General features: G+C 37.1%; 1 protein-coding gene across 17 annotated transcripts in view; it reads right to left on the bottom strand.

The window, feature by feature from the left end:
- The window catches only part of LMO7 (LIM domain 7), a 131,287-nt gene that overhangs the window by 26,681 nt on the left and 90,455 nt on the right, over positions 1 to 14,151 (bottom strand). For 6 of the 17 annotated variants that reach the window (XM_041419888.1, XM_041419903.1, XM_041419896.1 and 3 more), the window contains 8 exons: positions 13,934 to 14,131; positions 12,752 to 13,468; positions 11,220 to 11,249; positions 8,847 to 8,964; positions 7,534 to 7,676; positions 5,794 to 6,247; positions 4,717 to 5,040; positions 1,711 to 1,825 (listed from right to left, as the gene is read on the bottom strand). In XM_041419888.1, coding sequence (XP_041275822.1) covers positions 1,711 to 1,825; positions 4,717 to 5,040; positions 5,794 to 6,247; positions 7,534 to 7,676; positions 8,847 to 8,964; positions 11,220 to 11,249; positions 12,752 to 13,468; positions 13,934 to 14,131 — 2,099 coding nt within the window. Of the gene's footprint in view, positions 1 to 1,710; positions 1,826 to 4,716; positions 5,041 to 5,793; positions 6,263 to 7,533; positions 7,677 to 8,846; positions 8,965 to 11,219; positions 11,250 to 12,751; positions 13,469 to 13,933; positions 14,135 to 14,151 lie in introns of all 17 variants that reach the window. The other 11 variants (XM_041419889.1, XM_041419891.1, XM_041419904.1 and 8 more) reach the window with 8 other exon arrangements.

Here is a 14,151-nt window from a genome sequence, read left to right as displayed (position 1 = left end):
TGGCAGGAAAACACAGAACAGTGGTTATAAACTGGGACAAAGATTGGTCTGACTAGATATGTAGAGAAAATTTTCTCTGAGAGGATAATGCCCAGAGAGGCTGTGTGGATTCCATTCTCAGAGGGTCTCAAACCCCCATGGGTAAAAAGCCCCAGGCCACTTGGCCTGAATTCCATCTTGACTTTTTTTGAGCAGTGTATTGCTCTAGGTGATCTTCCAAGCGTAATTATCCTATGACTTATCCTTAAAAATAGGAAATACAACATTCCTAAGTGCCTAGCTGAAAGCATATAATGGGTAATCCACCTCTTTCATCCCTCATTTCTTTAAAGGGAGCGACAGCTATTGAGTAAGGATACAAGATGAGACAGTTGTTGGAAGAAAAAAGTGCTGAACACAGGCTACAAATGAGAACACTGAGATACAACCCATTCTTAGTTAAATCTATACTTTGTGCTCTTCCTTGTGAGAATGGTAATAAAGCATAACCAAGATAACAACCGCAAGGCCTTCACCTTTCCTTGGGCATAGCCCATGTGGCCTTTTGTGAATGACCAGCAGGAACATTCACTACCCTCAGATTTCTCCTTTTCACCTGGCAGTGCAAATGGACAGACCCCTGCCTCCAAGGAAGGAAATTAAACCCTAAGCCTAGCAGCAGGAAAAGCAAAGGGAAAGTTATTATTCAGGAAAAGTGAATATCAGTATTTCCAGAATCACAGAATGAAACAGGTTGGAAGGAACCACAGTGGTTCATCTGGTCCATCCTTCCTGCTCAGGGTTATCCTAGAGCAAATCTAATTAAGAAAAGTACTCAGATATAGTGAAAAAAGGCCACTTCACTTCTTGAATTTGGAAAAAAAAAAAAATCCAAGACTGCTCATTAACTGCTGTTAAACAATATTGCTTCCTCTCTGGAAAGCATAATAGAGGGCTAACTAAATTAAAAGTTTCCAGTTATTTCTCCTTTCTCAGGATGATGGTGTGTTAGGTGGAAAGAAGAGCACAATTCAATATTCCTCAAGTATTACTGGCAATGGGAAAGACCATTGTTTAGAAAACTAGCATTATATGTGATTTGCTTAGGTTTTTGTTGTTTTGTTACCTTTTTTGGTTTTTTTTAGAAAATCTAGCTCATTCTCTGCAGAAGACTATTAAAGGTTAGAATAAACTTTATATATGTGTCATCTCAAGACAAAAATGTTTGCTTTCCCTCAGTATTAAAACAATTGAAAACACTACACTGGAAATCAATTTAGAAATTGCAGCTACTTAAGAATATGAGCTGTCTCCAGAATTCAGCATGACTAAGAAAGCAGAAATTGAACAAAGAGTATTAACTCCTAAGTTTCCTTTGCAAGTGTTTACAAACCATGTGAAGTGAAATCTTTCAAACTTAGCTGTAAGAAACAGTCTGGATATTGGAAGTCTGTATTTGCCTCTAAATACTGTTCTGTAAGAGGCTTGGTGAGCAAATATTCATGTTTACACTCCCCTTGATTAGGAAAATGCATTTTGTTATTTCTGCATTCAAACTGTTTCAAGAGATGAGGATTCACAGAAAAACATTAGCAAACTAAAGACTGATTTTTCAGTTCTGCACCTGATGTTTTAAAATGTTTGCAGCATTCTTAGCAGCAAATGCCTTAATTCAGCAGCCTCTGCAAATTAAACATAAGAACAAAAATTTGTGTATATATACACATTTACCTTCTTCAACTGTCTGTACAACGGCTCCTGAAGAACTCCAATTTGTTGAAAACCCAAAGCTGCGACTGTGGCCAGGTCTCTGGTTTATACTGATTCTCAATTCACTGTACTGTTCCTGAAAAATAAAACATGACACTACAGTATCTGGTATCACAGGAATCTAAATGAGGGAAAGTTTATCCTCTAAATAAGTGAGGCTGCTCACAATGTGCACTTTAATAATCTATTATTAGCATCACAGACAAAGGAAACAGTATTGAAGTCAGTTAACTAACTCATTTGCTTTTTATTCCAACAGGTGTGTTTTCAGTTTACATTTATATTTTCTCTACACATATCTTTCACTCTGCATTTCTGTTATTTTAAATGTTTTGCAACAATGCTAAAAAAAATTTAAGAACTTGGAGGAAATTAAACCCCTAAATGATTCTTTGTGGATTGTCTTTTGAATTTGTGACATGTACTGCCTCCTCAGAGAGCATCAGAGACATGAAAAAGCCAGATAACCATAATCAATCTTTTTTTTTTTTTTTTTTTTTTTTTTTTGCATATTTTACCATAAGAATCATCAGTTTAGGTTCATGCTGCAACTAGGTTTACTTGGATGCACAATCATCTTCTTGCTTCTGTGTGAAATACTACCAGCTTGCTATGGATTTTGTAATAGAGGCCTTGGATACTAAAAATAACCCCAAAATCAGCTAAATTCAGATATTTGATTTTAATGGATTTTCAAGATGCTTTCAAAAGCTGAATCAAACTCTAACATGGCCATTTTAAAGAACAAGAATATCTGAATGGGAAAACAATTTGTAACACTTGCTTTCAATCCCACGCTACATTTGGAGCATGTGTTGCATATATTAACATTCTAAGGTGAGCTCATTAAAAAACTACTAAAATACCTAAATGCATGCTACACACTTCATTAGCATGACACTGACATTGATATAAAAGGAAAAAAATAGATTTTTCTGTCAAAAAATGTTAAGATATTCCAGGAAAATGTGCAGGGAAAGGACCCTGCACATTTTTACACATGCTTTAAATGTACGCCTACATTTGGTTCCCTAGCGACCCAGCCTTCCTGAAGAGTCGGATTCATTTTCCCTAACTTAAAATATTTAAAAGTCTAGAAACCTATGCCAATTCCTCCAAGCTCCTATGTTGTAAGATGCAACAGGCAGCTACAGAGCACTGCACAAGCAGGTGCAGTCAACTGGAGTCTCAGGGAGGTGCAGCCAGAGGTGGTTTCAGCAGCACCCGAGTACTGGATAGAGAAGAAAACAACAGAGCACGGCATCATCCCAAGGTATCACCTCATGTTACAGGAATGTTCCTGGGAAAACACTCCCCGTTAGAGCCCAGGGTAGAAATTAAGTCTTTTCCTCAGAACGCAGCTACTGGCTTGCAAATGCTCCCGCACAGCCCAAGCCCTTAGGTGAGTCTATTAAAAGTGAATGTACTGAACAGGTTAGCACACTGGGCTAGAGAACATACACACCTTTAGAGTTTGAGTGTGTTCCTGGAAATTACTACTAGTCTTATTTTTTTTTCTCACCATCCCAACATGACTCTTCAGATCCCCCTCTTGTCAGAGAAGCAATGTGACTTTGTACACTGAACTTTCAAGACTTTTATAGGTCATCTCTAAAACAGTGCTCCACAGACCTGGAGTCACGGCCCTGATGACTAGTGAGCTGTATCAATCTCTCTGTCAATGATTTACAAACACATCAAATGGAACTTGCATTCCTTAACTTGGAGCTTGGTAAGTTACATAAAATGACTGAGATATTTTTAACTTTTTAAAATATCTTTAAAATGCCCCCCCCCATAATACTCACTTGTAGGAGGAATTTATAATCTTTTAACTAATGACAGCAGAAAAACAAATGGACCTAGTACATGCTATTCTCATTTGCCTTGCTTAAACAGATACTAAGAACTCATATCAAATCTGTCAGTTTTTACTGATTACAACATAAATTCCTCTGACTGTTTTTGCTACAACATAGGGGGAAAAAAGACCATGATCTCTTTCCTTATACAGCAATCACAGTTTCAAAAAAATTATGATAAATTCATTACACTGGCCAAGAGGCATTAAGGGTATTAAACTGCAATGTATTTCTTTTCCACAAGCGATTAGGAAGAAGAATGTTTGGAAGCAAATGAATTTCTAAAAAAGTTGTTATGGGAAGTGATTTCATAAATCAGCATCCAAGGTCTTATGACCTTCACCCAAGCAACTGGCACAATTAAGTTTTACAGCAGGATCAGGAATGCAAATCTGTCAAGAGTTATGAACTGAATCATCAGATAGTACAGAAAGGTATTTAGTAATTTAAAATTAAAGCTATTGTTGGTGAAACATGCAATCAGTTGGAGGAAACAACACTTAAGACACATATTTCAAAAAGAACACTGAAAGACCCAGCCCTTTGTCCAATAAGCACATGCACAAAGAGACGGTGATTTACTTAAAAATTAACATGAACATTAATTAGATTCAAGAAAATAACGAAAAAAAAAAATATCCAAGCCACAACAGATGGAAAAAAGGATAGTGTGATACTCATGTTTATGGCCAGCCTTTGAAAAGCTGATCTTTATTTTCCACCACCAGTTTAAAAGTGCAAATGAATGCTACAGCAGCTCAGATAATTCATCTGTCACACCTGATTATATGAACAGTGTGCTAATTTGGAGAATAGCAAAAAACTTTGCAAGAATTAAACATATGTAGAATAATTATTCTGAATTGGAATGATAAATAAAATTAAGCACATGACAAAATAGAAAGGGAAAAATTCAGCAAAAGTATAATTTTTTCTTCCCCAAATACTCTCTTTCCCCTAAATTAAATCAAAGGAAATAGCAAGTCTCTGAGATGTCCTCTACTACCAGAAAAATACTTGCGTTAGATGTACTTTTAGTTATTTTTTCTTTTATTCTGCTGTGGCATTCACTTACACCAAGTAATCACACTATTTCCACACTTACCATGGATTTTGAATCCTTAGGCTCTGTCAGACTCGCAGTTTCTGCAGAAGATGCAAGTGAAAGAGAATCAGGAGGAATGCCATACTCTGGCTTAGGAACACTACTTCCAGCATCTTGGTCTTGGGACTTTAAAGGCAATGCCAAACTAAGAGGAGGTGTTGACTGAACACCTTTTTCCTCCTCTTCCTCCTCACCTCTGCTTCTGGATGCACCAGTGGAGACAGGGTGTGCAGAGTCTGGTTGTGAAAAGGAAATGCTGGTGAACAAAGTTTGAGTTCTTTTAGCTTTTTCTACTTCTCCATTGTATTTCTGAGCATCATCCATCTAGGAAAAAAATGACAATTTTTTATTTGGTAAATAAGTGCTTTAAAAAAAGAAATCCTTAAATCTTTCAGTGATTTTTATTTTTAACAAAACCATTTCTCCCTTTGAAGCAAATTCTGGTTGCTGTACCCATTGTTAGCTACTTAGAAAAAAATATTTTTTTCTCTTGAAATACTTGCAGAACAAATAGTCCAGACTACTTAAGATAAATTTGTTAAAGTCATCTGCTTAGAATTATTTACATTCTCACCACTTTTTTGAAATTGAAACAAATAAGGATTTAGGAGAAAACTATGAAAATCATCATAGTAATGGGGCAGGGGAGAATCAGTTTCATTGTTTCAGTGCTTTAGAGTGTAGACTAATTTAGCCTAGCATAACATTTAAACAAAGTCAGCAGAGCAGAAGAAATTTTTATCACCTGAAAAATTGATCTTTAACACCTAATTATGTTAACCTGGCTCCAGGTAATTACGTCCAATGACAGTTTTTTGATAAGGCACACAAAGAAGAATTAGTACAAGCAATAAAAAGAATATTTTACCAAATATAGTTACCAGCTTTAATTCTAGAAGTGCATTTAAGCACAGAAACACAAGCAAACATCTGCCACAACAGAACTTCCTGCTCTATTAACACAGCCTTCATCACACAGGAGGCACTATTTAACAAAACCAAAACACTAAAACTACTGTTCTCCCAGCTACTGAAGACCCCAAATTTACAAACTTCAGGAATGAGGCAGAATTTTACCGTGAACGACCGTGGAAGTGACGAGATTCCTCTTGAGTGGACACCAAAAGGTCTTGGTGTAACCACAGATGTTAACCTGGAGGTATCAGTTTTCTGGTAAGTTCTCGGGAGAGAAGCTGAAACCTGAGCTGACCCAGTTTGAGCATTCACTGAGTAGCCAGTGGACAAAAGCGCCGGGCTCTGCTCCCGCTCCAGGCTCTCTGGAGGAGCAGGAGATTCTCGAGCAGCCGAGCTCTCCGGCAGGTTCTCCTTGGGCGGCTGGGTGGCAGACACACTTTTACTGTCCTTAGTGCTGTAGGAAGTGTCTTCTTCCAAACGGTAATCTTTGGCTGCTGACCAATCTTTTGCTGCTGTGGAAGGTGCTTTTTCTTCACTGAACACATCATCGTTCAGTGAATATGCCCAGTTGTGTTCCTGTTTCTGCTGCTCATAGGAGTCCTGATCTCTCTCTTCCCTATGGGAATAGAGCCTGTCAAAATACCAAGTTGACTCGGCAAACAGGCCTAAAGTCTTTCAATTAAATGTTTAAGGCTGAGCATAAGCCAAATAATGCATCTCCAGTGAATTCAAATTAATAGCATCATTTAAATATATTAGTATTTTAATGTATTTTTTAATCTATCTTCTTCCACCTCCTCCCCAGTTCAGCACTCTCACAGCATTCAGACATACTACTATCATATTATCAGGCTGCCACCATGACAGAAATCTTTGCCAAGAAAATGATCTAGCTACACATAGCTGTAAATGATACAGATACACATATGTTCAAGTTACACATCCTCAGAAATTCAGATTTATTTAGGAAAGAACAGGAATAAGATAGTCCCATAACACTGCCTGAACGGTGTAACTGTGCTCAATGTTTCTGAAATGCTATGCTGAATTTTAGATACCTAAGTAAGACAGTGCCCTGAAATTCAGCTAATTATTACTTTTTTGCTATTCATTCCTTTGTCATAAATGAACAACACTACAAGGATAATCTTTAAAACAACAGTTATAGGATTCTTATTGATACTGAACATTCAATACAATTAGCATCCATACCTTTATTCAAGCAACTAATTTTTGTCCTCACAAATAAGTAAAAAAATTAAAGAAATCCAAAATATTAGACTTTTTTTTATATTAATACATGTCATGTGTATATTACCTTCAGCTCAGTCATATGTGCATTTGAAATAAATAAATAAATAGATAAATAAATAAGACTGTCACCACTAGACATGGTACTGTGCAGTTTACCAGAAAGTAAATACCAAAAGGAAAAACTAGAGAAGAAGGGGAAGTCAAGTAAAAGTTTACAGCTCTGTGATATAAATTTAAATTCTGGCTGCAATTCTCCACAGTTGCTAAAAATATAGCAAATGTAGGGGTAGAAGGAAAATAGTTATCTTTATTCATTAGTAAAAAAGGCAGCTATCCAGTTCAGTGCTATTGTTTTAACTAATTTAAAGATAATGCAAATGTTGATTTCTCAATACTTATATTTATGGATAGCAAAGTAAAATAGTATTTATAGAGAAAACTGTTTAACATTCTATGCAAACAGTACATTAGAAAATCATATTAAGCCCTTCAATTGCCTAGATTTCTACATTTTATTTTGCAACTAAAATTGTCAAGATCTCTGCAGAATCAATTGCAACTTATTGGTAAAAGCGGCTCAAAATTTTAAAGGAATAAAAATGCTCAGATTTATGTTTGTACACATAGTATTCCCATTAGGACTATTACCTCTCCTGCTGCATTTCCTTCAGTGACTTGGTACTCCTTCCAGACACCTCAGAGGCTCTCCTTTCAATTTCTTCTCTCTCTTCCTTTTTCTTTTGCAATTCTGAAGTGTAACTCTTTCTACGACTCTTCCATTTTGCTAGATCCTGTTTAGAATAACATGAATGTATACCATCAGGTTTTCTCAAGGCCTCAAAGACTTATGGAGGCATCCCATTACATGCTATTTATTGGCCTGATTTTATTTGCATGTCTGCATCACAGCCACATTTTCAAGTACCTCTCCCCTGAATGACAAAGGGGTTGTCATGTCATGTTCTAGTCAGGATTGCTGGCTCACTGCCTCCTTAAGTTAAAAATTGTAATTACTGGACTATATGCTATTTGTCCCATTTTTTTCTCCCCTCAACATTTTCAATTTTATTCTAAAACACTTCACCAATCACACATAATTGAAAACTAATGCAAATGCAATCTGTACTTCTTTGTTGAGGGTTTTAGAGTTTAGTATATCATTATTTTTCCAAATCACTACTATGTTAGACTGATACACTAGCTTGAGAATAAATATGCTTTAAATTCTAAATTGAAAACAGATATTTCTGTACTTTCTTCATTTCTGTAAAACCACAATATGAACTGGCAATATTGTCCATGAAATACCAGAGCTGAGTTAAGGGAAGTACCGAATATTAGAACTGAGATGCATTACACAAACAACTATGAACTTCTTGTTTGGTACTTTGTTCTTAATTTTGGCTTCTTGTTGATACTCATTGTCAAGCAGAGATTTTTAATAAATTGAAAAGTCTTTATATATATGCTTATGATGCTGTGTAAAGCTACCATACAGTTTACAAGCTGGATTTAAGACAGCATTATTAGGGGATAGGAGCCTCAAGAATTTGCAAAAGGAAGTATTATTTATTCCCCTTTCTCCCAGAGGATCAAATACTCAGACATTCCAATCATTTTTCCAAAAAAAGTATTCAAAAATTGCAGATAACACAAGAAACTATGCCCTAACTTCTCTTTATGTCCACAGAAATCAAGCCTGAAGGCTTTATTACAATACCTACAAGTTCTATCCTGAAGCGTTAATCAGAAACTTAGGAGGATATTTAAAATAATTTCATTTCTGCATTAAACAGGCATCCCCAAAAACTCTAGTAGCTGCATGAGATGAATTGTCTTAGAAGACAGCCCCATGAATTGCTGCACACATGCCAAAGCTTTATTACTAGAGACACTGAAGGCAGGTGACACGCAGCCCCTTCAAGCAGGATGCACAAGGAGAGGTGAAAAGGAGTCCTTACTTCCTGCCACTTTAGATCTTGCTCTTGTAACTGTTCTTTTATCTTCTGCAGCTCTTCATAACGGATTTTGCGCAGCGTCTGCAGCTCCTCTGCACTGACATCATTCAAAGATTTACTCCTAGAAAGGGAAAAGAGAACTCAGCTTTATAACATCCTAGCCCTCATTTACATGAGTGAAACCTTCAGAGAGAGAGAGAAAGATTTATATTAGTACAACTGAATGCTCATGAGTGTTATTTTGAATGGAGCAGGAAACACATGGGCAGCTGATGGGATGTGCTGTAGTGCCAACACGCAAGTCATTAGCTGGGTATTGGAGCAAATAAAATCAGGTTAAGGGAATAAGCAGCTCTCTACATTTCCATGCTGATCATTCACATTGAGCTCCTCATAGAACACTGTTACTTCTGTTTTAACTTGCTATTCTCTTTATTGATCTCGTTTCCTTCTTTGACTGAAAAGGCATCCCCTACCCCCAAATCCAAATTCCCACCCTTGGACTTCTGTTCTGTAACAACCCCTGTATCACCTCCTTTTCTTTCCTTCCTTCCTTCCAAACCAGTTACCGATGCACATTTCCAAAAGATTAAGCGTCACACACAGCCAAATGCTCGGTTCATGGAGGTCACAGGACCCACTAGCCTATGCTGATCCTCCCCAAGGCTCTGAGATGCTTTCCATTAAAGTTGGGATGACTAACACAGCCATCTTCCTGCTAACTTCTTCAACAAGGCTACAGTTTCCCCCAGGAACTCCTACTTGCTAGCTCCCTTTAACCTAAATTCCTCAAAGCTCACCTTTCATGTTGTCACCCACCACATGCTATTTTTTTCCTTTATTCTTTCACACTGCAGTGATAAACATAACATGACTTTTAGTTTCGATAGAGGACAAGGCTTCTGATGAGATGGGACCACAAGCAAAATGCAGGTGTTTCATCATAAGGTTCAATGGCGTAATGCAAAGGGAAAGCTAGGTCTCTAGGGCTTGGGGGATTTTTTGTTTCTTAGTATTAAAAAATACCCTTGTTTTTCTTTATCCAAGTATGAGTTATATAGAGGGATTAAGTTCCAGCAGGACTTGAAAATGTGGCACTTCTCTGATATGATGGAAAATAAGATTAAAACGAAAACAGATTCAGCACAGAGCCTTGCTCTAATCTGTTGCATTCCAAGAGATCTCTGAACTAACAAACCAGACTCTCACTTCCTCCCAAGTGGCTGAACTCACTTTCATTGGTAACATGAGACTGGCCTCTGGCCTCTAGAAATAAAGGCTTGGCATTAACTCATCATGTCTGTTTGCTTATCTATTTTCTGAATGAGAAGAGTGCCAAATTCAGCAAAAATCACCTGGTTGCTATTGCAGAAACTCTTTTCTTGTACAGTTATTTTCCTCATTTTTTTATGCTTAAGTTATATCACACATATAACTGTTTTAGGGTAACCAAATACTACATAAGGATGTATCAAATTTGTTCCAGATGAATTCAAGAAAACTTAAATAACTACTGTTTTCACTTCTTTCTCTTTAATCACTATATCTGCCTGCAACAGGAAAATCTCAGCCTAAAGAAAATATAACCTAAGAAAAGGTATATTCACACCATGGAACTGGATCTTAGTTTTAATTTCAGTCTAAACTGAAAAACCTAACTAGTGACTTGAGTCTTCTGAGTCTCCCTCTCCTAACACCTAATATCTGAAACATTTTTCAATTCTGGAAGTGTTCAGAAATTTACCAGGTTTACCTCAGAGTAAAAATAGGGAAGCAAATAAATAAATAAATTTTAATTTAAAAAAAATCAGTAGAACACCATACATTCCCAAATACTTAACATCACACAATAAGTGAAAAAATTATTTGTCTTTGAGTAGCAGGTCATCGTAAACAACATCTAATTTCCCATGGCACAAATCTATAGTTTACCACTGAGCATATATCTTCCACCTGGAAGATACAAAATAACCATTCACCAGTCCCATGACAAATACCACTGCTGTTAATTATTTTCAGGTTATAGCTGTACAGCCTTCAAAATAAAATATTTGTTAATATTTCTTTACACTTTTTGAGTGTCTTAAAGCCTAATTTAAATACAGAACAACAAATGTTTCACTTCAGCAGGAATAAAACAATAGAGCTGATTTTTAAAGTGCCTGATAACCATAACTTGAATACATGGGACAGCAGAGAGAACTTTTGCCATATACACAGCTTTTATCTCACATTCATTACATAAATGGCAAAGAATAGAACAACAAAGCATCATGCACAAGTTTTCAGCATGAGTTTTTAGCTACTGTGCATGCATAAGGATGAAAAGAGGCAAAAAAATAGCATTCCAATCTTTCAAGCTTTTGTAAAACTTACCCTTGCTCATCAGAAAGCTTTTGAAATAGTCTGAGAAATCAGAAACCAAAAAAAAAAAAGAGATTCAGTGTCTTGATATTGATAATAACATTAACACCATTAGTAGACCAACACTCTCACTAAGTGATGGGGAAACTGAAAGCTTGGGAACCAGCCAGCATGGAAAAGCACGTCAGGAATTGGACACCAATCAAAAAACACACCAGGAATTGCATGATGGGCAAAGTTGGGCAGAACTGTCAGAACAAGGCTGCCTGCAAGTTTCCAACACTTTTCATTTAGCAGTACTGCACCAATAGAGCCTTGTGCTATTTCTGCACCACTTATTAATTCCAGAGCTGCTGAACCCCATGATGCTCAAAAGAGACTCATTTCAAGAAAATAAAATTAATGCCAGCTTGAGTCCCAACAAAAAGTATGGCTTACAGAGGTTGTTCTCTTGTTATTTCAACCATTACTCATACAAACTGAAAGTAATACTTGATGTGTACCAGAACAAAAAGACCCTAATAGAAGTTTAGCATATTAATCCCTGAACACAATTAATCCAGGGCAATTCAAGAGGATTTTTAGTATTCTTGAATACGAGTATTTTATAATACACCTATTTAATTCTACTGAATGAATTTTTAAAACATGCAATATTTCCAAGCACTTCAGAAATATCTCTCAGTGAAGCTCAAACTTTGTTAACAGTATTAAGCTTAAAAATTAAATGCAGCAACATCAAAATATCAACTGGAACACAGAAGTGTCTTAGTCACAAAATGATGCACAGCTGGGAGATCTGCAACTTGCAATGCCGTATTTTCAGAGCTAAGTAAACATCTGGAACCCCATTCTCCCCCAGTAAATACAAAATTCAAAGGAAAGATAGGAAGCACTTAAGAAGCAGTATTCAGTCAGACAAGAGAAATTTTGAGAATAAGAATGAATCGAGACTTTATGAAAGTAGGAGGATAGTATTGGCAGAATAAAATATGCCATGGTGGACTTTAATATTACATAGATACATAACTTGCATGCACCATGAAAACACTTTTTTTTTTTTTTTTCCCACCTCATCTAATCATCTCAGAACTGTGGCAGGACAGTTTACAAGCATTTTTAAACTTAGGTGCAAGCAAGAATATCAGAATGCCCATTTCCAGAATTTGTCTTTAAAGCATTCATGTATTTCAGAAATGTTTTTGCAAATTATCTTGTAGCACAGAAGAAAATATTTCTAGACTCCATAGTCTTTTTAATAATCACTATTTCTGTTCAACCATGGAAAGAAACTTATGTAGAACATTGAGCCTGGGGGAATGATAACTTATTTTCTCCAAAATGGCAGCCTAAAACCAGAAAAGTTTATAATTTTTTGTTGAAAATATGGTATTGCAGTCATGAGCTTATTCAAAGCAAATAAACTTGTTCGAGGATGACACGAGCAAACAGACTGGCACTCTACGAATGGTTCAGCACAGGATGATGCTTTTCTGAATGGGAAGGGTTCAAGGGCACTCAATCTGTGCAGGACACAACCTGACCTCTCCACCATCTGCCGTTTCTTGTGTCTAACTTTGCTGGCCTCCCTGATTGCTTCCCACTTCTTCCAGTCTTCTTCACTGCATGGACCTGGGATAAAATTTACTGGCTGGACGTTGCTTCCCACTTTCCAAGATTCAATCTTGCGGGTCAGCATATCGTCCTTCTTATGGTGTAAAGATGGTGACAGCACTCTGCCATTGCTCTTCCTTTCCTCTGGTATCGCATTTTTTTCAAGTAAACATAGAAATTTGGACCGGATCTCTTCTGGAAGACTCCACGGATCAGGAAACAGTGCTGGGTGATACTTGTCAGGAGCACCTGATAAAGGCACCTCTTTTTTTTGAGAGAGGACTTTACGAAAAATCATGTCATCCTTTTCCAAATCTGGAATCACGGTTTGGCCCTCTCTGGGTTGCAGAATTATCTCACCCTCTAGAGGAGGCTCCTGCTCAGAAAATTTCTTTAAATACCGGGGGTCTTGAAGAACAACTTGATTCACATGGAATGCCCCAGTTTTCCGAACAAACAAATCATCATTCTCCAAATCTGGATATAGATATCCATTGTCCTCATCTCCTTGCTTGCCTCCTGGTATAAAGGAAACATTCTTTCTACATTTTATGAGCCTAGGGCCAGAAGTGGGATCAATTCTGGTCTCCATGTCAGAAGACACGTAGTCAGTGTATTTTTGCAGGGCCTGAAGTAACGAAAACTGACTGAAGCATATAAAACAAAAGGAGGGAAGTAAAAATATCATTAACTAGCAAGAGACAAGCAGATCACAACGTATTGCAATATACATTTGGTTTAGACTTGCTGTATCCCAAGCAGAATGACGACACCACTTGGCATTCACCACCACTGACCGTAGCGCAGCACACGCCAACCAACGCAAAGGTATCCCGGCATCCTAACCTGTTCAGAAACATCACACTGACATGCTCACACACAAAGCCAGTAACCCTATGCAGCATGTCACACTTTCACATTTACATGTCTCAGAAGGCCAGCAACTTATGGCTACATTAAAAGAGAAAAAAGCCCATACCCAACAAACCAGCAAAACAGTAATAACCAAAAAAGCACATCATCACGGGACATGGTTTAATTTAATTTAGCTGTTGCATATCCAGCATTTCTTTTTGATGCATCAAGAGAACAGCTCATGCAGCAGTATCAACCTGGGCTGATCAGAAGACTCCAAGATTTTTCCTTCTGCAATCTGTGACAATGAGCTTCCCACATATTCAGCAGTTGGCTTATAATTCTGATCCCTTCTGCAGCTACTGTTCCAGTCAAAACTTGGTCTTGATTGATTAGCAACAATGGCACAGCTTTGTTTGTAAGCAAATTCCTCATCCTCAGAATCTGATCTCTTTCTACTGTGTAGCAGCAGAAA

This window comes from Onychostruthus taczanowskii, unplaced genomic scaffold, assembly GCF_017590055.1.
Source record: "Onychostruthus taczanowskii isolate IOZ18803 unplaced genomic scaffold, ASM1759005v1 scaffold62, whole genome shotgun sequence".
NCBI classification, from domain to species: domain Eukaryota; kingdom Metazoa; phylum Chordata; class Aves; order Passeriformes; family Passeridae; genus Onychostruthus; species Onychostruthus taczanowskii.
The sequence above is the reverse complement of the archived record's forward strand: the minus strand, read 5'-3'. Positions and strand labels throughout refer to the sequence as shown.